The 24,143-nt window shown below is 39.0% G+C and overlaps 1 protein-coding gene across 1 annotated transcript; it reads right to left on the reverse strand.

Moving 5' to 3' along the window:
* Nucleotides 1-615: 615 nt before the first annotated feature.
* Nucleotides 616-9,423, reverse strand: LOC121397632 (serine-rich adhesin for platelets-like). The gene is made up of 2 exons (XM_041574686.1): nt 9,405-9,423; nt 616-3,521 (listed from the first exon to the last, which is right to left on the reverse strand). The coding sequence occupies exons 1-2, from the start codon at nt 9,421-9,423 to the stop codon at nt 616-618; spliced, it is 2,925 nt and encodes a 974-aa protein (XP_041430620.1).
* Between the last annotated feature and the right edge of the window lie 14,720 nt (nt 9,424-24,143).

Below are 24,143 nucleotides of genomic sequence, written 5' to 3' on the forward strand. Positions count from 1 at the left end.
AAGGTAAAGAATTACGTTTGTATGCTGCTGGCATTAACTGAAGCTCTAGTTATTATTTGTAAGCTGCTACTGAAAGTACGAGCCTATTCTTATATTCTACTGCCACTAACTAGCCCATGTAACTTATTAATGCTGGTATAGTACCTCTGCTGGTGCTTAAAGATGTCAGTGAAGTACTAATTAATGCAGGCATGCTGCCATTTTTCGAAAAAGTCACAGCGCAGCTGTTTTGCATAGTTAAATTACTAGTCCAAGTATTGGAAAATACTATTGTAGCAATAGTCTGTACAAGCTAATTGCTAATGGGATTGCTGGGAATAATTGTTGGCTTCCTAAATAATGCTGTTAGGATACTGCTCTCTGGTGTTGAAAATGTGACTGAAGTACTTGTGTTACTGGCCCATGTACTGGAAATGGCCATTGTAGTATAAGTTAGTACAAGCAGTAGGGATAGGCGAATTTTTCCGCCTTGTTTCGCTGCAGAAATGACGAATTGCGAAAAAAAAAAATTATGCCCAAAGACTTTAATGGGTGTCAGCGACATTTCGCTGGTGGCGAATTTTTGGGGTCAAATTCGCCCATCCCTAACAAGCAATTATTGCTGGAAGTAATTGTTTACTCACTGGGTGATGCTTTTAGTATACTGCTCCCTGATGTTGAGGATGTGACTGAAGTACTAGTGTTACTAACCCAGGCACTGGAAAGGGCCATTGTAGTATTCACTGGTACAAGCAGAGTGCTAGTGGCATTGGTGGGAATAATTGTTGGCTTATTGGATGATGCTGTTAATATACTGCTCCCTGGTGTCACAGATGTAACCAAAATACTTATGTTACTGGTCGGGGTACTGGAAATGGGCATTGTAGTATTAGCAGGTACAAGAACATTTCTTGTGAAGTTAATGGGAATGGTTGTTGTCTTCTTGGATGAAGATGTTAAAATACTGCTTCCTGTTTCAGAAGATGTGACTGAAGTACTAGTGTTACTGGCCCAGGTACTGGAAACGGCCATAGTAGTACTCACGGGTACAAGCAGATTGCTTGTGAATTTACTGGGAATGAATGTTGTCTTGTTGGCTAACGTTGTTAGGATACTGCTCCCTGGTATAGAAGATTTGACTAAAATACTTGTATTATTAACCCAAGTAATAGAAAAAGTGATTATATTTGTCGGAGCAACCATCTTTCTGGTATTGCTAAGAATAATTGTTGACATACTGGATGATGCTGTTAATATACTGCTCCCTGGTATTAAAGATATTACTAAAGTAGTTCTGTTGCTAGCCCTGGTACTGGAAATGGCCATTGTAGTAATAGCTGGTTCAAGCAGATTGTTAGTGAAATTGCTGGAAATAATTGTTGACTTACTGGATGATACTGTTAGTATACTGCTCCCTGGTGATGAAGATATGAGTGAAGTGCTTGTGTGACTGTCCCCAGTACTGGAAATGATCATTGTAGTATTAGCTGGTACAAGTGCATTGCTTGTGGTGTTACTGGAAATGATCATTGTCTTGTTGGGTGATGCTGTTAAGTTACTATTCCCTGGTGTTGCAGATGTGACAAGAGTACTTGTGTCACTCGTCAGGGTACTGGAAATGACCATTGTAGTATTAGCTGATAAATGAAGATTGCTTGTAAAGTTACTTGGAATGATTGTTATCTTCTTGGATGATGCTGGTAAAATACTGCTTCCTACTGTCGTAGATGTAACCAAAGTACTTGTGTTACTGGCCAGTGTACTGGAAATGGCCATTGTAGTACTAACTGGTACGAGAGTATTGCTTGTGAGGTTATTGGGAATGATTGTTGTTTTGTTGGATGATGCTGGTAAAATACTGCTTCCTACTGTCGTAGATGTAACCAAAGTACTTGTGTTACTGGCCAGTGTACTGGAAATGGCCATTGTAGTACTAACTGGTACGAGCGTATTGCTTGTGAGGTTATTGGGAATGATTGTTGTTTTGTTGGATGATGCTGGTAAAATACTGCTTCCTACTGTCGTAGATGTAACCAAAGTACTTGTGTTACTGGCCAGTGTACTGGAAATGGCCATTGTAGTACTAACTGGTACGAGCGTATTACTTGTGAGGTTATTGGGAATGATTGTTGTTTTGTTGGATGATGCTGGTAAAATACTGCTCCCTGGTGTAACTGAAGTACTTATATTGCTGGTCAGGGTACTAGAAACAGCTATTGTTGTACTGGTAGATACAAGTAGATTGCTTGTGAAGTTACTGGGAATGATTGTTGGCTTGTTAGATGATGCTGTTAAAATACTGCTCCCTGGTGTAGAAAATGGAACGGAAGTAATTGTGTTACTGGGTACAGTACTAGAAACTGCAATTGTAGTGCTAGTGAGTACATCCAGATTGCTTGTGAAATTACTGGGAATTATTGTTGTCTTATTAGATGTTGCTGTTAAAATACTGTTCCCTAGTGTAGAAGAGGAGACTGAAGTACTTTTGTTACTAGGCAAGATACTGGACATTGTAGCCATTGTAGTACTATTGGGTACAAACATATTGCTTGTGAAGTTACTCGGAATAATTGTAGTCTTGTTGGATGATGTGACTGAATTACTGGTGTTACTGGCCAGGGTACTGGAAATAGTCACTGTCATACTAACTGGTACAGGCAGATTGCTAGTTGCATTGCTAGGAATGATTGTTGGCTTGTTGGATGATGGTGTCATAATATTGCTCCCTGTTGTAGAAGATGAGACCAGAATACTTGTGTAAGAGCTTGTCACATTGCTGGTTGGTGGCGTTGTTGTTGTAGAAGATGTGACCATTGTAGTACTAGCGGAAACAAGCAGATTGCTTGTAAAGTTACTGGGAATGATTGTTGTCTTGTTGGATGATGTTGTTATGATACTGCTCCCTGATGTAGAAGATGTGACTGAGGTACTTGTGTTACTGGCCAGGGTACTGGAAATGGCCACTGAAGTACTAGCTGTCACAAACACATTGCTTGTGAAGTTACTGGGAATGATTGTTGTCTTGTTGGATGATGCTGTTAAAATACTGCTCCCTGATGTAGAAGATGTGACTGAAGTGCTTGTGTTAGTAGGCAAAGTACTAGAGATGGCCACTATTGTACTAGCGGGTACAAGCAGATTGCTTGTGAAGTTACTGGGGATGATTGTTGTTTTGTTTGATGATGCTGTTGAGATACTGCTTCCTGGTGGAGAATATTTGGCTGAAGTACTAGTGTTACTGGCCAAAGTACTGGAAATGGGCGTTGTCATACTAGCTGGTACAAGCAGATTGCTAGTCGCATTGTTGGGAATGATTGTTGGCTTGTTGGATGATGCTGTGATGATACTGCTCCCTGGTGTAGAAGATGTGACCAGAACACTTGTATAAGAGCTCGTCACATTGTTGACTGATGGTGCTGTTGTTGTTGTACTGGATATCAAGTTTGAAAGTTGGTTCAGCAGATCAACGAGTGAAGCAAGAACGGATTGAAGAGTAGAGATAATTGAAGATATGCTAGATGTGGCACATACGACAGGACTGGCTGTATAAGAGGACAGAATGATAATTTATTATTCACTGTCTATACAGAACATGTGTGCTGTTTTTATGCTAGTGAATCCATATGCATATAATCTCCTGTTTAAACACATTCTAGTTCATATGAAAAATGTCTCTCTCATCTCCTTATTTCCTATAAGTTATATCTGTCCTGCTTGTTTTCTGTTAATGCAAATTTAATACTACAGGGAAAGAAATCCTTTAAAGTTCTAGCTGTTCATAATAAAAAGCTCCCAATAGCCTCCCATTGCCTGAGATGGCAGACAAAGCAGATGGATGCAGAATGCATCACTACATAAACTGCAATATTTACAAACCTGCACCTAATAGTAATGGCATGGAAACCCTCATTTTTAAAGTTAGTGGTTGGATGATTCTCTCCACAACTTAATTAAATGTCAATTATGAAAGAGAAACTTAAATAGTAGCAGTTATAAAAAGCCAAAACCACTGATATATTTACTGCATGTTTTTTTTCTTTTGATGATGTAAAAAATGACGCAATCTTTACACCGTTTTTTACATGGCGATGCCTGGTGAATTATTCTGCTGCTTTTAATACCTCGTAATAAACATGCCCCTATGACTTCGCAGATTTATCAAGGATCGAATTGAAAATTTTAATTTTTAAATTCGGATTTCAAGTTTATTTTAGTATAATTTGATTAGGTAATAGTACAAATTCGATTCGAGTTTTTAAAAAATTTGAATTTCGAACTTTATCACATACTGTCTGTTTAAGAATTCAAATTCAACTACTTGCTATCTAAAACCTGCCGAATTGGTGTTTTAGAAAAAAAAAAAAAGTCTAGTCCAAAACAGAACGCTTTACACTGCATTTCATAAAAACACAACTGTAGATTTCTGCCACTGTGAACTAATATTCACAAGAAACTAGAAATAGCTGGTACTGAATTTCTTAATTTGTGTTCACTTTTTTTTTTATTTTCTAACACATTAAATACCTAGAGGCCCATTTATTAAAGATTTAGAATTTCCTGCGAAAATTCGCAGGCGTCAAAGTTTTTTTTCCAAACTGTTGCTGGCATTGGAATTGATGCCGTTTCCATAATTTTGCAGGAATCTTGCAAATTTTCCCGCAAAGCTAAACGGGACAAATTCGTCCATCACTACTAATCATTACTGAAGCCAAAGCAAACCTTTTGGGTGTAAAAACTTAAGCTATGGAGATTCAAATTACAGAAACATTCATTATCTGGAAACCCCAGGCCCTGAACATCCTGGAGAACAGTCCCCATAACCAATGTTCCCTCTTATACCTTCTTGGGTATGTGCACAAAAACATTATTTGTTTCATTTCAAGCTTGTGTGCGCAATTTTAAAAAGTTTGCTCAGGTCAGAATTGATACAAAATTGTGTGTTTCCACACAGATTCTTTGTGTGCATCACAATTTGTTGTGTACGCTGGCCTCAAAATTTGTGTGCACACTCATGAGCACACACTTTAAAGGGAACACTGCCCTGCATCTTGGGAACCTCTCCCTAAAAATCTAATGTAAATTGCATAAGTGTTTCTGAAAATATTAATAACATCATAGTGGCAGTATACAGTTTTCATGGATGCCCAATGGAAAGAGTGTTTGTGTATATATATATATATATATATATATATATATATATATATATATATATATATATATATATATGTGTGTGTGTCTGTGTGTGTGTACTGTATATATTTATATATGTATATTTATATGTATGTATATATATATGGAAGCTAACATAATTTTGCTTACCAGTGTTGAATACAATAAGCCAAAAAAGCAACATCCTGGCATCCCTGAAGCCATTGCTAATCTTCATCATACGGCCACAGTGGTAACAGATTTCTTAAACGCAAAAGTTCTCAAATGCTTCAATACGCATATATGTCACTATATAGTCTTATATATCTTATGACTGGGTGTGAGGAAGGAGGTGTAACATATCCATCATAAAATGACACAATAAAGGCTTATGTTTTCAGCCTTATTCTAGATACCGGATAAGGGGTAGGCTTGGGTGTGAAAGGGCAGTCTAAATATAGAGTGGGTCATATCTTATGAGGTTCACAAAACTATATATTTAGAAATATATTTAAAATAATGGGAAATCAATTACAAGAATAACAAGTCTTTTACAGTACCTCATGTAATGACTGTCCCTATTTACGTAGTTCTTTAGGTGCGGTATAGCAAAAAAAAGCTGCATTATATTACTGCATCTGAACCTCTTTAAACATATATGTTAAAGATTATAATATGTTTAGGGGCCCAATGTAATAGAAAGTGTTTCCAACAAGAACATTTTGTTAAATGGGACACAGCTGGGATTTTTTTTTGTTTTGTAGTCGAGTATTTGAAAACTCTGCTCCCTATAGCTGCTATGTTTGTGGAACTAAAATAGGGAACATAGGCTAAGAAGACCGGTCTTTTGATGTAGTTGGCCAGCTTAAATATATTGCAATATATGGACAAACAATACCTGTTTTGTTAAAGGAGAACTAAACCCCTCAATTAAGAAAAGCCCCTACCTACTAAGCTAGTACCATCTTCCGGATATTCGGATTTTTTCAGCTCCTCTTTGGCAAATTTGGTCACTTTTGGCGCATGTGCAATCAGTACAAACCGGAAGACTGCTCCAACTACGCATGACTGTCAATCCGGAAGATTTTGCTCACAAGATCCGCTACTAGTGATGGGCGAATTTATTCGCCAGGCACGAATTCGCCACAAAAATTCGGCATCAAAAAAATGGCGTTCGTTTTTTGGATTTGCGCCGGTGAAAAAACGAGACGCCGGTGCCGTTTCACAAATTTTTTGCCGTTTTGCAAATTTTGCGGGAAATTCGCTAATTTTCGGCGAAGCAAAATGCCACAAATTCACCCATCACTATCCGCTGCACTTACTCTGCACTGTTAGGTGAGAAATATTTTCAAGGCCATTGAAGTAAGCAGGGGGAAGCTGGGAGGGGAGGGGGTATATTACAGTACATATGTAAATACATAAGGCATCTCAGTTGTCAATTGGGTCGGGTTAAAAATCCTGTTGGATTGCAGCTGCATCTGTTCGTAAATGTGGTCCCGCGACCCGACAGCCCATATTGGCAGCATTATGATCCAATCGTTGGACCTTAACGTCCATTCAGCCCAATATAGTCCCACCTCAATGTGGACATATCGGGGAGAGATCCGCTCGTTTGACAAAATCGCCAAACGAGCGGATCTCTACATGTATGGCCACCTTAAGAGTCTATTCAAGAGTGTAGTGAATTCATATGAACAGATATGACTTCTCTTTCACTCTGTATCATCTGATATATATATATATATATATATAGTTTTTTAAAACGAAACAAGCTGAAATGCCGCTCCTCATCTTTCTTATTGGGTGCACGTGGGCAAGGCTTAATTTACATACTAAACAAGTTAGCCCCAGCACTCTCAACATATAACCCCCTAAAAAAATATCCTTGCACATCTGAACTTTTTGATACATGCAATTTACATATGAAACAATGATATGACATGTGGTCTTGGAACGAGTCTATAACATTTAGGGACATATTTATCAAGGGTCGAATTTAGAACTTGAAAAACTTTTGAAAATTTTTTCCAAAAAGACCAACCGAAATTAAGTCAAAGTTTTTTGGGCTGAATAGGTCCATTTTTGATCGAATAGGTCCGTATTCAGGTATCAGATAAAGGGTCTTCTGTAGTCTGGGTTGTTGTCATGAACCTCTCTCTCCTCTCTCCTCCGTATACTCTATATAAATCCTGTAATATGTGACCTGGAATACCTAGTAATAACTGCCTGTTATAACGTAGGTGGGCTTGTGGCCTTGCTTCTGTTTTACAGGTATTCTATATCCATTTTTGACTATGAAGATTTTCATTCATATGCCGAGAACTTCCCACACCAGTCAGTTGAACTGAAGAAGCTGCTCGGATGAGTAGTGAAACGTCTTCAATGATTACTCGGCAAGTCCAGTTGTTTTAAATTTACCTATACTAGATATATCTATTTTTGTATACTGGTTTTGTGTAAAATTTCGTACCACTAAACGATCACTGTTCCAGTTAAGTTAAAAACCCAGTGCATTAAAATCTATGGGAGAGATGGGCTGGTGGCCTTTCTGTGTATATATCAGTGGCAGTGTGTTTCCCTGGTGTTTTACAGGGTTCCAACTAAGTACACTTAACCTTAAAAAGAGTTGAAAAACCCCAGAATAGCTTCACTCAAATCCTTTTGTCAGCAGCTGTGTCTATATGTAGTGATGGGTGAATTTGTCCAGTAACGTAACTAGAGGGGGATGTGCAGCCGGGCCCACGCCCCCCCTCCGTACGCCCGGAAACACTGAAGAAGTCAGTGGCGCGCGAGCTGGGGGCCCTGAGGGGGTGCGGGCCCAGGCCCTGGCCCAATCGTACCCCCTGCTCCCCCGGTAGTTACACCACTGAATTTGTCCCGTTTCACCAAAAAATTTGCAAACCACATTAAAGTCAATGGGTGTCAAAGTTATTTTGACGTGCGTCAATTTCGACGCTGCAACAATTTTTATACACGCGCCTATTTTGTACAAGTGCATTAAAGTCAATGGGCATCTGAATAAATATGATGTGCGTCAATTTTTATGCGCGCAACTATTTGGACGCACAAATTTTTTTGATGCAGCAGAAATACGGAAATTCGCGCCTGCCGAATTTATCTGCCATCACTATCTATATGCTGTGTCAGTGACCTAAATTTGGAACAGGCATATTATAGGAAATTATTCTAATTGGAAATATATGAATTGTAATATATGAATAACAATAAAAAAATATGAATTGACTGACATGGTGAAGATTTTAAATTGTACATGCAACAAATTGAAAGCTATTACTTATATATACTGTATATTGTTCTAAAAAATAAACATATTTATATAAGCTGCTAATTACTACTAACCCATTGTAATAATGTTCTAGCTGCCTTTTATAATTTCTAATTGTGAGCTCCAGCATGTCTATTACCTGTGGCATGTAAAAATGATGTCTTTTGGAGCAGTTAAAATTCGATTTCTTCTCAGCTGCATCTAATTTCTTCTTCATCCCTTCCATGTCAGTACAAATGGACAGTTTTGCTTCTCCCAGACTAGGAGGTAGGTCCTATACCATCAAAATTAATCATGGCCTATAAGACCACCTACCTTCCTCCTCACTGCTATTATTTTTTTCCTACTGGACAGAGAGGTGAGATCTCTTTCACAGTTTTTGGTTTTCATTTGTCTTTTTCATTTGTAAATTTATTTTTATTTCTATTTTACTTCTAAGTGGGCACAGAGGGATGATTCCCAGGTAATGAAGAATAATTTACCTTATGCCCAGTATGCCCTATATGCAAGATGTCGCATATTGGAAAGATATACAGGTGTGGGCATTCCGATGTTCCTAGCATAAAAGCTGATGTATGCTATAGTACCTGGCCTGGATAGCTTTAACTTGTGTATGCAGTAAATAATTTGCATGTCTCACATTCTTTCCATGGCTTAATTACTGTATATTTATATAATATGGAGTTTTGTCAATATGGGAGGGAGCAGCGGTGGCCCAATGCACGGCAGTCCAACGTATACCCCCGTTTGTTTCCCAGCAGGCCTCCGGAATTGGGAAGATGGTGGAACATACTACCAGCACTGGACCATCCGGGACAACATGGTCCAGACAACGCAACAGTTCCAGTTCCATTTCGCAAGGTATGCATCAAGGGCAAAACCAGCAGACAACACCCAGCGCTATCACTACCACTCTAGGCAGCCAGACAGGTGGGATTCATTTTTGAGTTTGTGCCAGCTCCTGGGGCAGTGGGTAGTAAAGGGGACTCACCAAATGTTGCTGCCTCCATGGCGACAGTGGATGTGCCAGTGGGGGCTGCAGATGCATCAAGTGCAGAAGGGAATGGTGAAAGGGGGACAGGCCCATACCAAATTCTGACTCGGCTAACTGACATGCATTCATCTGTTTTGAGGGCCCATTGGGGGCGCACTTAAAACTGGAGGTACGGGAGAAAGCATAGGAAGAAGGAGAATGAGGACAGGCGACTCTTTAGGCTCATACCCAGGACATTCAGATACTGGTTGCAAGCGTTTTCCATATTGTCCAATGGGAGAAAAGCACCCCAAGCATGGATGGCAGTTAGTTAGTTTGAACTGGGTCCACAGGGACCACATTGGCTTCTGGGTGAGGCTAATGAACAACAAGGGATACCAGGGTTTATGGGGCTCTGTGGGGCAGCAGCCCTTTCCAACCCTGCTGGCGCACACAAGAAAGGAACATATTGGCTATTTAATGACAACCACTGCAAATGGGGGGGGGCATCCTGCCACTTTCGGCATGAATGTTCACTATGTGCAGGAAACCACCCACTCAGCAAATGCCATAAGAATGGAAAAGGAGCAGGATGCGAGTTTAGAAAAGGGGCTGGTAAAGGGCCGACACCATAATACCCAGGCTAAAAACCCAGCCTGTAAAAAAGCAGTGCTGTTGATGGAGGGGTTTAGGATCCTGGGGAGGGATGGGTCAAATGGGGGGTGCATCAAGAATCTGAGATCTGTCTTAGAAAATCCAGTTTTGGTTCTGGAAAAATTGCAAAAGGAAGTGAATTTGGGCAGCATGGTAGACACCTTTAGGGACCCCCCATTGCCGAACCGCAGGACATCTTCACTGGGCCTAGTGAAGGAGAAGAAGGAGTCGGGGAAATACCGGCTAATCCGTAACTTGTCCTACCCCAAATTGAGCTTAGTCAATGACAGGATTGAAAAGGAACTGGTACTGGTATCCTATGCCTCTTATGATGGCTAGGACGGCAGCAAATGGGGCTTTGATGGCCAAGGTGGATGTGAAGTCCGCATTCTGGCTATTGCCAGTACATCCCGAATCACTACATTTACTGGGCTGCTACTTTGACAGGCACTACTATGTGGACAGGAGCTGACCCACGCGTTGCTTCTTTTTGTGCATGTATTTTTAGGTGTTCAACATGTTCCTGGAGTGGATAGTCCACAGTAAAGCAGGTGTTAAGTCAATCATCCACTACCTGGATGACCTTTTTTGCGCAGACCCCCACCAGTCCAACCTATGTGTGGATAACCTCTAGATACTGCAGGATGTTTCTGAGCAACATCCTGCAGTATCTGGAGGATGTTGCTGAGCAATTTGGGGTCCCTTTAGCGTAGGACAAAACCGAAGGCCCAGCCACATTCCTGGGCATTGAGATAGATGCCATCCTGAAGGAATGCCGATTACCCAGGGATAAGGTTTCACTGCTGAGGGAGGAAATAGATTGTGTGGAAGGCTAAAATGGTGAACAACTGTTGGGCAAGCTCAATTTTGCATGCAGAATAATCCCCATGCAGGGTTTTCTCTAGAAGTCTGGTCTGTCGACAGTCTGGTCTGACGACAGCTGGTGTCAAACAACCTCATCACTTCATTAAACTGAACTCAGAGCACATAGCTGACCTAGCGGTCTGTGACGGCATGTATTATGTCTTGATGGGCACGCACATGTAATTTTCCTGCCATGTTCTACACAGTATTCCTTTTTGCATCCTTACACTTCCTGAAGTCACTCTACAGAGAAAGAAAATTGCCATGATCATGTCATAGTTATTACTGTGTCAATCTGACAGTTTTATAGAGTTCAGGAACACGGAAAAAATTCCTCAAATGAATGCCTTATTGCACTAATTATACTAACAGCTTAATTATAACTCCACTGAGATTCATTGGCATGTGTATTGTCTTGTGAAACTGGCAAATATCATGTTGTTTAGCTTATTTATGTTCCATTTCACCTTTGGAGAAATGGAGATGGAGTTTTCTTCAAATAAATCAAATTGTGTTCCTGGCATGTACATTCTTATTTCTAAAGAGGCAACTCCCATCTCTTATGTTTACAATATTTTATAGGGAATCAGTTTTGACTTTGATCAAGTTAGTAACCGTCACAATCTGTTAGAGTCTCATGACTTCTGGGAAATATTCCCATTTGAAATATGTTAATATAGTCCTTGTTGCTGAGCTCAATTACTGTATTTAGCATGGAAATCCAGTATATAAAACTATTATCTGCATTGGTAATGACCTACAATGCACAACAAAAAACAAAAAACAAAAAAACTTTAGAGGTTCACTCAATCTTCTTTACCCATGAGCCACAATCAAATGTAAAAATAGTTGGGGAGCAACACAAGCATGAATATTGTTCCTGGGGTGCGAAATAAGCGCTGTGATTAGCTATTTGGTAGCCTCTATATGATCTGGCAGCCTACAGGAGGCTCTACTTTGCAGTATACTTTGTGTTTATGCAACTAAAATATGTATCCAATAGATAGAGGCACACAAAAAAAATCTGACAAACGATGTAGTCCATGGTGGGAGGCAGGGCTAGGTGGTTTGCGGTTCCCTCACATAAACTATAATCTGTAAAAGGCATGATATGAATACCCAAGAGCACCTTAATTCATGCCAGATTTAACCCTGGTTACTCTCAGGTGTGAATGAATAGTTGCCCAAGTTTTAAAGGCACTAAGGTATTGTCAGGAGCACTGGCGGCTGGAGCGCTGGCCGGCGCATCCATCTTCATCAGCAGCACATCCAAAATGGGGGCGCCCATAGCTACTACGTGGGTAGCGGCAGTGCCAGCACGCTGACGCCGGCGTGATGACGTCACGCACCTGGCGTGAAAATTTCAAATAAAAACCCTTCCAGGTCATGCGTTCAATGCCTGATTGTAGCGTTTGTTTGGAACATTCCTGGATGTGTTATAATTCCTGTTGAACTGATTTCTGGACTTTGACCCTGCCTGAATATCGACTTAGCTGTTTATCTGCCTGCCTTTTGAATGTCTGCCTGGATATTGATTACGATAATTCTTGAACCCTATTTGTACTGCGGACTTGGTCTTTAACCCTTGCACTTCCTCCTGGGTCCTGACTACCCCTGCTGGGAGCCGATAGGCCCCTGACAGGTATCAACCAAAACATTGAATGTCACATCAATGCAATGTAAAATACTTAAGTACTTTGTCATGAAAATTGTACTTAATATCTTAGCATCTTAATGGCATGGTTTGTCTAATGTTACATGTGTGTAAAACATTAAAACATTTACCTTTAAAAAAAACCATGTATCCAAGCCTGGAATTGAAAAATAAGCACCTGCTTTGAGGCCACTGAGAGCAACATCCAATGGGTTGGTGAGTAACATGTTGTTTGGGACCACTGGTTAGGGATCACTGGCCTAACCTATACTTTGTTGCTTTCCTTTTAAATAAAAAGACAGATATTTTGCCATATTTAGTACCTACAATGCAGAGTGTTATTCCAGTGTAAAAGCTCGCACATTGCTCAGTGTATTTGTGAAAGGCATTTGTTTCAGTGTGCCAGTGTGCATTGTGTCAAAACAGCTTTAACATGTGTTTCACTGGGTGCACTGTTGCTTGTCTAGATACACATACAAAGGTACCCTGTAACATCTCTTAAAGGAAGGTGTTCCCATAGTTTCCTTTTAGTTAGTACTGTACCTTGCTCAAATGTTAATTAAATCCATCAAAAGCTGGATGAACTGGCTAGAACCTTGACTCTAGGTCACGTACAACAACCTGCAAGTACATTTCTTTGGGTATCTATTCATAAATGATCCTTACAGTCTTTATCCTTGACCACATCACCTTTCTATACCCCCTTCTCAGATTCTGAACCTTTTGTGATCCTCTTGCTGTTCCCCAGGCTGTACATGTGTATAGTATCTACTCCTGTCTATTATCTCCAGTCTATGTTTAACTCCCTCAGATGATAAAACTGGGCTCAAATTTTAGTACATAAATAAGGCATGGTGGCTCAACATTTAGTAAGGATAGGGGAGGGGGTAGTCAGTCTGATCTTTAATTTGATCTGAATATCTCAATATTTAAGCCTCTTTAATAATGTTTATACAGAAAACATTTTAAGATAATAATAGCTAGGGATTGACCAATTTATCCCTACAAAATTGGGCCATCAATGTGCACAGTATTGGATTTGAAGGTTTAATGATTTTACACAAGTTTGTAACTAATCCAAAGGAAATATATTATTGTCATCAATATAAATATGTTAAGAGTGACACACATTTAGAAACATTGGATTCTGAAGGAAGCTTGACACTGAGTGAAAAGCCAAAGTTAATAGCCAAGATTGATTCTGTTGGGGAAAACCGTCTCTTAATCAGTATTTAGGCAAAAGTCAGGTCTGGCAGGATTTATAGAATTCTTTAGATTTGACAGAATACATTGACCCGAGTTTATTTTCCCTATTTAAAATTACTTTTACATTACAAGGCTGGGAGAAGTGGCTTGTTTTTTGAAAGACAGTTACAAAGATCCAAAGTATATTTAAATTCCAAAGAGTCCTTTTCCTGTGCAGTTATGTTTGTCTATATAATTATCAACTTCCTAATATAATTGAGTTGGGGGCAATCTGTGACTTTACTCTATATCAAGTGGAGAGCTTTCGGTACTCTGTACGAGCCAAGATCAGGTTATTGTGAAGTTCTTGACATACTTTCATCACCTCAACCAACCAGGCCTATCAATTTTTTGCTAAAGATCTCTAAATCTTCTGTTTGTTCAATTAGTATGTTATGGGTTTTAGTTTGTTGTGTGCTTCTACCTGGAGATTCAAAGATTCTTACTTGCTACTTGAATTCAGTAACCACGTCTTGGAGAGAAGTATTGATTCGCTTGGGTCTTTTTGTGTGTCTGCTGCTAAGATGTAATCTCACCTGTCTCCTTTTTCTTCTTTTTTTTGGATTTTGGTTAGTTATGGGCGAATTTATTTGTGGCGAATTCCCGTGATATCCGCTGCCGAATCAATTTGCGAAACGCCACGAAAATTCACCGGCATCAGAAAAAATGGACTGGGGGGCATATTTGCCAGGCACCGTTTCGCGAATTTTATCGCTGTTTCACGAGTTTAGCGGGAAATTTGAGATTTTATCAGCAAAGCGAAACGCCCCAAATTGCCCATCACTAATTTTGGTTGCATGGAGAGAATGTGCAGAGATTTTATAGCTGTGCAGTGGTACTAACAACCACTTAATAATTAGTAGGACTACAGGGGGGAACTCTGAGGCATAGAGAACTGGATATCATGAAATGGAGGTGGCTCAGATGATGGTATCAAAGATGCGTGGGGGCCATTGCCATATGAGGCAATGAGATGAGGAATTATTAGCTGACCTGGATTCTATTCTGTAAACACTTGGGTCTGCAGATCTTCTGCTATATTGGAAATGGTACTTTGTTCATTGGATCCATCTATAAACTTTTCTTTGTCCTCTTCCAGAAAGTGCATGACTCTCAAACATCAAATTAGGACTGCTTTCTCTTAGGACATGATGCGAATGAATAAATTGCCTTTTGAAAAAGCTGATAGCAAAAAGGGCGTCAGGGCAAAGATTTGTCTCTAATTGTTTTTAGTTTTATCCCTGGAGGGTGTGTTAGAAAATGCGGTAGTGGAATTTTTAGGAATAAACTTTTTCTTGACTCTTTTACTAATACTATTTTCCAAGAAGTATTGGGTTTGCATTTTTTCAGGGTACAATAGCCTCTTTCCACGGAGAAATAGGAAAGGTAATAATCAAGACCATAGCCCTTCTGTTTCTGCCTTCAATACAGCTAGCTTCTTGGGAGCAACTCCACCTACTATACCTTTTCATCTTCTCCAATTTTGAAATCAAGGAGTGATTTGGGGGTGGGGTATAGAACCTATATCACAATATTTCTTGAAACGGATTTTTAAATTGCACCAGGCACTTACTACAGAATTAATTAGGTTTATGATGGGAGATATGGAGTGTGATTAAGTTAACTAAGGAATCATAGAGGAATGATTTAAATGCACTGGCACTTTATAAATAATTCCTGGAAAAAGGTATTCTTCTTAATGAATTCATTTAGGTAAAAACGTTTCTGAGACAAATAATTGATTGGTGGTATATTATGATTGATTGAATTAATTAACTGATAGTGCATCATAGAGTGTGATTAATATAATTAATGAATTATATAGGAGTGGTATATAAACACCTGGCATGTGGCACTTTATAAATAATTGCACAACTAACACTGGTTTTGAATTTTTTATTGGAATCGATCAATTGAGTGTAAACAATTAATTAAGGTAAATAAGCGAAACACGTTTTTTTTAAAAAAAATTGAATTCATTCTTAGAAAGTACTTTGAAGATATACAATTAATTGGAAATATAACTTAGTAAATTGATGGTGCAGAGGTATTGAATTCATTATAAAGGAGAAACAGCTAATTTATTCGGTAATATATTGCTTTAATTGTCGGACCTTAACTTAAAAAAAAACTCTAAGGGTTTTATTAAGTATAGTCTAGAAGGCAAGGAGAGATTACACAGTCACAGTCACAAACAAGGTGTCTTTTCTGTTTTTTCTGTTTTTTAAAAATTGTTGTCAATATTCCTTGAGTGTCTGAAGGACTTTAATTGTGAAGAGTTAATTTATCTGTTCAAATAAAAATGCTTGCTCTTACCTATCTGAGAGTTTCACAATGTTAACAGGCTGTAACTGGAGAGAAACCCAGAAAAAAACCATAATTTGTCTTTCACCAAACATTACTTGATTTTTGTACTCGGTATTTGGAGGTTACATTATGTGTTATTGTAATTTTGAAACTTTTCTGTAATAGGCTTGATACAGTTCACTGAACTACCTACATTTTTCCCAACAGCGAACTCCAGTATGGAGTGCAATCTCTGTGCAAAACACAGAGCCACAGTGTTCATTTTAACTATCCACTACACCTCAAAATCTTTAAGCGTCATAACCAACACTTAGCTCCTCATCTGGGTGTATCTACAATCTATTATTTAGGCTTGCTAATGGCTCACCTGATGAAAATGTGCTGGAACTGGAAATGTGGTAAGATGTTTTTGCATCTTGGGGTCACATGGAAATTTTAGGATCTGGATTATGAAAGAAATAACCATTAATAACAGATTTACATTGTTTTATTAAAGAAATGTACATATGAGAGACAAAATTCTAAACTTTTTTTAAATAGTTTTATATGTTTACTGGCAACATTTTATTTACCATCCTGGAGTTAATGGTATTGGTCTGTTTTCAGTATGTTATGTTAAAGGAACAGTAACACCACAAACTTGCAGGGGCAGATGTATGAAGGGTCGAATATCGAGGGTTAATTAACCCTCGATATTCGACTAGGAACTAAAATCATTCGACTTCGAATATCGAAGTCGAACGATTTAGCGCAAATCCTGCGATCGAACGATCGAAGGATTATTCCTTCGATCGAACGATTAAATCCTTCGAATCGAACGATTCGAAGGATTTTAATCCAACGATCGAAGGAATATCCTTCGATCAAAAAATCTCAGGCAAGCCTATGGGGACCTTCCCCATAGGCTAACATTGACTTCGGTAGCTTTTAGCTGCCGAAGTAGGGGGTCGAAGTTTTTCTTAAAGAGACAGTACTTCGACTATCGAATGGTCGAATAGTCGAACGATTTTTAGTTCGAATCGTTCGATTCATAGTCGTAGTCGAAGGTCGAAGTAGCCCATTTGATGGTCGAAGTAGCCCAAAAAACACTTCGCAATTCGAAGTTTTTTTAATTCGAATCCTTCACTCGAGCTTCATGAATCGGCCCCTTAGTGTTTAAAACAATTTAATCTTTTGATGTTACTGGTCCTTTAAAAGATTTGCTAGTGGAGTGGACGATATCTTCCCCACCCTGGCCCAACTCAAAGAAAAGCTGAATCAACCTACAATTCAGTTATATCGTTATCCCCAACTACAGCATGCATTTATATCCCAGTTTGATTCACAGACAGTCTCCACCATGATCCCATCTTTTGAAAGTAGACTATGGGACTCCAACCCTAATATCTGATCTCTACAAATCCCTACCCCCTAGCTTAGGGAACCCCTTCAATAGGGCAAAGAACAAATGGGTCGAGGACATACCTCACCTGGACGATGTGATGTGGGAAGAAACAGTAGAGGGAGTATATGACTTTCTGATCTCTACTAGGAATAGAATGGTCCAATATAGAATAATGCATAGGACCTATATTACCCCAATGAGACTAAAAGTGATTGGTAGAAACCCTACCGCTATATGCCCCAAATATCAATCTCCAGATGCTGGGTTTTTCCATCTGCTTTGGACCTGTCCACTCAAACACAATCAAAAGATCAAAGTGGTAAAATATCTCAATGACCAGATCCTGCTACCGGAAGCACCAACCCCAGAGATGTGTCTCCTAGGTCTGGTGGACGAGGTAGTCCCCCTTAATAAAACCAGAACCCTGTTAAAAATACTATACTTTTATGCAAAGAAACTTGTAGCAATGAAGTGGATGAGCCCCAACCACCAACAGTTCAACAATGGGTACAGATGATAAATAATAAATTACCCATTATCAAACATACTTATATAGCCAGATGCTGTCCTCAAAAATTTGAAAAAGTTTGGGATCCATGGTTGGAATCTAACCGAGAGTCAGCCACCTAGGTCTGATAATGACTAACCTAAATGGGAAAACCAATCCAGAATGCCCTCCCATGGCCAATTGGCCTTCTACTCTGAGTACTTATAAGTATTTGACACTCTGTAAGTATTTTACGATTTTGAACCATCATAGCAATGCTTGTTCATGTTTATGTTTGTATTGTTGTGCTAAATGCTAAATAGGTTTCTTGCACTAAGTACATAAGGACAAATTATTTAAAATGTACATTTCAGCCATCAACATTTTTACATGGACTTTTTTTGTGGATTCTATAACCCAAATGGACCTTGGAAAACAACTTCTACACATTGTTTTATGTACACAATGGACATTTATTAATGATCTTTATTATGGACACTTAAGCAATGAACTATTTTGAACTTGCTTTTTAACCTGCTTTTTAACTTGTATTTGAACACATGTATATGTATTTCACTTAGATTGGGTTAACTTGTATCCCGGACATGGGAGGAGTTATGTAACCCTCAATTCTCCTTCCCCCTCCCCTCCCCCACTCACCCCACCCACCACTCTTACTTTAAATTGAGATTTGGAGTGTGTACACTTTTAGGCTTGATAAAGGGTCCAGAGGGGCCCGAAACGTTGCCCATTTGCGGATACCCATGGGCTTAATAAAACACTGATCTCACTAAGCCGGTGTGCTTCTGGATTTTTGACTACTCATAGAGACATGAGTCACATAAATTGAAACCCAAAATAGCAAGGTTGTAGTGTAGAATATTTGGCTCAGTACACTTGCATGTGCCCTCACTGCCTTTGTATTATGGTATTTTCTTGCGTTCTTAGTTACTCAGCTATACATACTGTGTTAATTATAAAATGTTTTACATACTGTCCTGCCATGTAATAATTACTACTTAATTATCATCAATTCCAAATGTGGCAAACCCAAATTTAAAAAATCATGCAAGGTCTGTACCAGAACTGTTTTAGATTCTTGTTGTAGCTTTTCCATAATAATGTTGTCACTAGATTTACAATGGGTGGCCTTAACTCCCTTAAATTCTGGGTGTGTAAAAGTGGGGTTCTACTGTACATTATATAAACTTTGCTCAGGCACTCCAGAGATTTTATTTCTTTAGTTTGTTTGAAAAATGTCATTGTGACAAAGCTTCTGTGTGACATAAAACTTAATACGATAGTCCTTCTGCATTCTTTGTTAACCTGGATGACGGATTTAGATATATACAGATGTGTAAAGACTAGAACACCACTTGTACTTCAAACGTCTACATGTTTAGTGCAAATATTCTATTGAGGTTACTCAAGTAGCTTTGAAACAGTCTCTATTGTTCCATATGTTCACATGTTATTTGAGGAGTGCTTTTACTAGCTCTTCTTTGCATTATATATCCACTTTTATATAATGTATTAACATAAAATGGGAGAAAATATTAGAGAAAACGGGAGCTTGATGCCTTAACACAACTTGGTCCAAAAGAACAGCAAAGAGCTATAATCTTTTTCAACAGAGTTTTTGTTTTTAAATTCACATTTAATTTTTTGTCTTCTTTGAATTGCCAAACAGGAGCAGTATCATGTCATTTCTACTTTATGTTTTGACACTTCAAACATGCAGGTAGCACGAGATGTGAGTCAATGTTTAAAATAATGTTTGGCAACACTATAATTAAGTACTGTTGTCCTGGGAGTCTACATAAACTGATGGTATCAGAGGCAATGAAGTCCTAAGCATATAGTATGACATGCTACATTCGTAATGAATCATCTGTTTTGTTTCTGGGTATTACTACGGGACTACAGGATTTTTAAATAAATCATATTTAACTATACAAATCACACTGCAAATATGAGCCATTCCAGGGGGTCTATCTGTAGAAATAAGTCAAATCAACTGGACTTGCTGTGTTATTTTCCCTGAAGACGTTTCACCAGTTATCCAACTGTCTTTCTCAATTCAGAATAACTTGTAAATAGGATATTTTTTCTTTAACACTTCTTTTGAACCAGTCGCTCTCCCGGTCTAGAATCTGGACTTGGAAATCTTTAAACGTGTGTCCTTTTTCTTTTAGATGTAGGTACACGGCTGAGTCCTGACCAAAGGAGCTGGTTCCTCTGTGCTGCGCAATATGCTGGTGTAACTGTTGTTTGGTTTCTGCCACATACAAATCAGAGCACACCTCACTGCACTTCATGCTCAATGTTACTCTTTTGTGCTTTGGAGTTGGGTCTTTTGGGTGAACTAGTTGCTGCCTCAGTGTGTTGCTGGGTTTGAAGCAATTAAGGATGTGATGTTTTATGAAAAATCCTTGTAAGTTTTTCTAACACCCCAGCTAAATATAGAAGGACTTTTTCCTGTCCTGTTTTCCACCTTCACCGGTAGTCTTGGTGTTATTGCTTCTCTTTCTACCAAGCAGTCCAAAAAAGCATGTGTGTTCTCTTCTTGTGTAAACCTGATGTTGTGGGCAACTGTGTTGATGTGTTCAGTGAAAGTCTGTACCTCCTGTGTGTGTATTTTAACACGTGTCATCCACATATCGGAACCAATGACTGGGAGTAATTCCTTTGAAGCTATCCAGGGCCTTTTTTCCCACTTCCATGTGCCAGTTTGCCACAATGGGCGAAACTGGGGATCCCATGGTACAGCCATGCTTCTGCCTGTAGAACTTATCCTTGTACTTGAAATAGGTGGTATGTAGGCATAGGTCCAGTAATGGAGAACCAAACCCTTACTTATAAAAACCCCTATCCCCCTACCCTACATAGACCCCCCTCCCTGCTCCCCCCAGCCTAGGTGTTGGTAAATGCCCCTATCTCTTTATTTACCCCTCAGTGCAGATTCTGTGCATTGGAGTTCACCGGCACCATCTCTTTGGGAAGTGAGCGGCATATCGGCACATGCATTTTAGCAACCATTTTCTCACTGTTTAACTGCCTCTGCATTGGGAATGCATATAAAAAGAGAATTGATGTCATAGGATACTATGGTTTCTTTTGTGAACAGTACCAACCCCTGGATTTTGTTAGTAAAATCTTGGGAGTTCTGGATGTGATGCTCTGTATTTCCAACCAAAGGGGCTAGAATGTTGGCTAGGTATTTTGCCATGTTGTAGGGGGTCATTCACTGAATGAACATGAAAGAGTGTCTGTGCAGACATTGTTGTGCATCTAGCATTCAGGTTATTTCTTCTAAGTGGAAATGGATGTATGTTAATAGGCAAATCTTGTTCTATTGTATGACCGAACATGCCACACCCTCATTGTGCAGAAGTCCCTTTATTTCATCTTTCAAATTCATTATAAAGTTAGATTTCCTTGTTCTTTCTGTCAGATATGTTTTACATGCAGGCATTTAGCATGTTTATATTTAGCTGCCTTATAAACATTTACTTTCACAAGAACACATGTCGTGTGAATATTTCTCCCTATCCAGTGGTGATTAAAGGTAGTGTTTTTTTATATATTTCGGTAAATGAAATCTTTGATGTCATTTGTTTGCACACCTCTGTGACTCCCGCTCTTAATCACCTTCTCTTAAGATGGTTCATTAGGGAGTTGGCACATTCCAAACATACACACCTGGCAAACAAACATAGATGGATTTTTTTTTTGTATATGTGAAATGTATGTATCTCTAGACTGAGGTCAGTCATTGACAGACATAAGTCTGTTAAAGATATTGCCTTCCTTTTAACTTTTTTGTACAATTGTGCCAATATTTTTTATTAAACAACATACATGATGCAACAAGTTTGATATACAGGTATGGGACCTATTATCAGAATGCTTGAGGGATACTGTCATGGGAAAAAAAAAATGTTTTCAAAATGAATCAGTTAATAATGTTGTTCCAGCAGAATTCTGCGCTGAAATCCATTTCTCAAAAAAACAAACAGATTTTTTTATATTTAATTTTAAAATCTGACATGGGGCTAGACATTTTGTCAATTTCCCAGCTGCCCCAAGTCATGTGACGTGTGCCTGCACTTCAGGAGAGAAATGCTTTCTGGCAGGCTGCTGTTTTTTCTTCTCAATGTAACTGAATGTGTCTCAGTGGGACATGGCTTTTTACTATTGAGTGTTGTTCTTAGATCTACCAGGCAGCTGTTATCTTGTGTTAGGGAGCTGCTATCTGGTTACCTTCCCATTGTTCTTTTGTTTGGCTGCTTGGGGGAAAAAGGGAGGGGGGTGATATCACTCTAACTTGCAGTACAGCAGTAAAGAGTGATTGAAGTTTATCAGAGCACAAGTCACATGACTTGGGGCAGCTGGGAAATTGACAATATGTCTAGCCCCATGTCAGATTTCAAAATTGAATATAAAAAAATCTGTTTGCTCTTTTGAGAAATGGATTTCAGTGCAGAATTCTGCTGGAGCAGCGCTATTAACATGATAGTATCCCTTTGGGACCTGGGGTTTTCTGGATAATGGATTTTCTGTAATTTGGATCTTCATACCTTAAGTCTACTAGAAAACAATTTAAACATTAGTTAAACCCAATGAATCGGCTTGTTTTGCCTCCAATAAGGATTAATTATATCTTAGTTTGGATCAAGTACAAGCTACTGTTTTATTATTACAGAGAAAAAGGAAATAATTTTTAAAAATTTGGATTATTTCATTATAATGGACTCTATGGGAGACGGCCAGTCCATAATCGGGAGCTTTCTGGATAACGGGTTTCTGGAAGATGGTTCACATACCTGTATATCATGTTTCTTATAGTAACAGCTGTTTCCACATCAATGCCAAAGATCACCAATCAATAATATTAATGTGTGGGGCAACCAATAGTATAAAAATAATGATCTTGCAATGTTCTTTGCTGCTACACTGAGATGATGAGACCAGATAAATCTTTTGCAATATATATATATATTTATATACACATTTCTCAAAACTCAACGACATACTATGTGTCAAAAAAAAACACATAATAGGCGTCCAAAAAAACAGCCCCGGGCATCAAAAAAACAGACGCCGGCATCAAAAACGAGACACCGGCGCCGTTTCGTGAATTTTTCGCCGTTTCGACGAAACGCCCCAAATTCTCCCATTACTATAAATGCACAATAGCCAAAGACACCCAGTTTAGCCTTGATGAACGGTACTTTCATCTGATGCAATGCAAATGGTTCTTCACCATTTTGCGAATTTGGCGGTAACGACACAAATTCGCCCATCACTAATAATAACATAATATAAACAATCATAAATACATTGTTGTCAGAAGTACTGCATATTGAATACATATAAAATACATACAGAGCGTTGTGCAAGTGCAGACATTAAAGCTGTCTGAGGCAGCATTCGCAATGCCACCCCCCGCACTTACCTTTACATCAACTGCGGGGGTCCTCCCCGTAGATAAAAAAAAATAAGCTCTATGAAAATGAAGCATATAAATATAGTAAACCTACATCTACCCCAGCACACATAGGAAAGCTGCAATAAGCAGGCCCTGTATAAAATAATTTTTGGGGCTACTGAATTCTATATAAATGGCCAGATATAGTAAAATTGCATTTACCCCAAGTGCTGTGAAACGGCAAGTGCTGTTTGCTGTGGATTTTATATAAACCTGGAACATGAGGGAATGCTTGCCAATAAACAACCATACTCCACCTTCCGGGTTACCTGACATGCTGGCCACCCAATCACTAGGGGTCAGGTGGGCAAGTGTAACCACATAACCAATTGTCATTACTCCTATGAGACCCATGCCCAACAAGAGCCTTTCTCATTACCAGTCTGCTACAAAGTCATATTATCACTGGCCAAAGGCTGAAAGGCAAGCATTCTGACATTGTACTAGGTGTATGGTATTGAAGGAAATTACATGCTGGCCACCCAATTGCTAGGGGTCGGGTGGGCAAGTGTAACCAGGCAACCAATTGTCACCACTCCTGGGGGCCAATGCCAGACAAAAGTCTGCCTCATTACCTTATAAACCCTAGCCATAGGCCCCAAGGCAAGCATGTGGATTACAACCCAAATATAAATAAAAAAAAATAAATACCCCAGGCACTGTGAGACCTA

Source organism: Xenopus laevis, chromosome 8S, assembly GCF_017654675.1.
Source record: "Xenopus laevis strain J_2021 chromosome 8S, Xenopus_laevis_v10.1, whole genome shotgun sequence".
NCBI lineage: Eukaryota > Metazoa > Chordata > Amphibia > Anura > Pipidae > Xenopus > Xenopus laevis.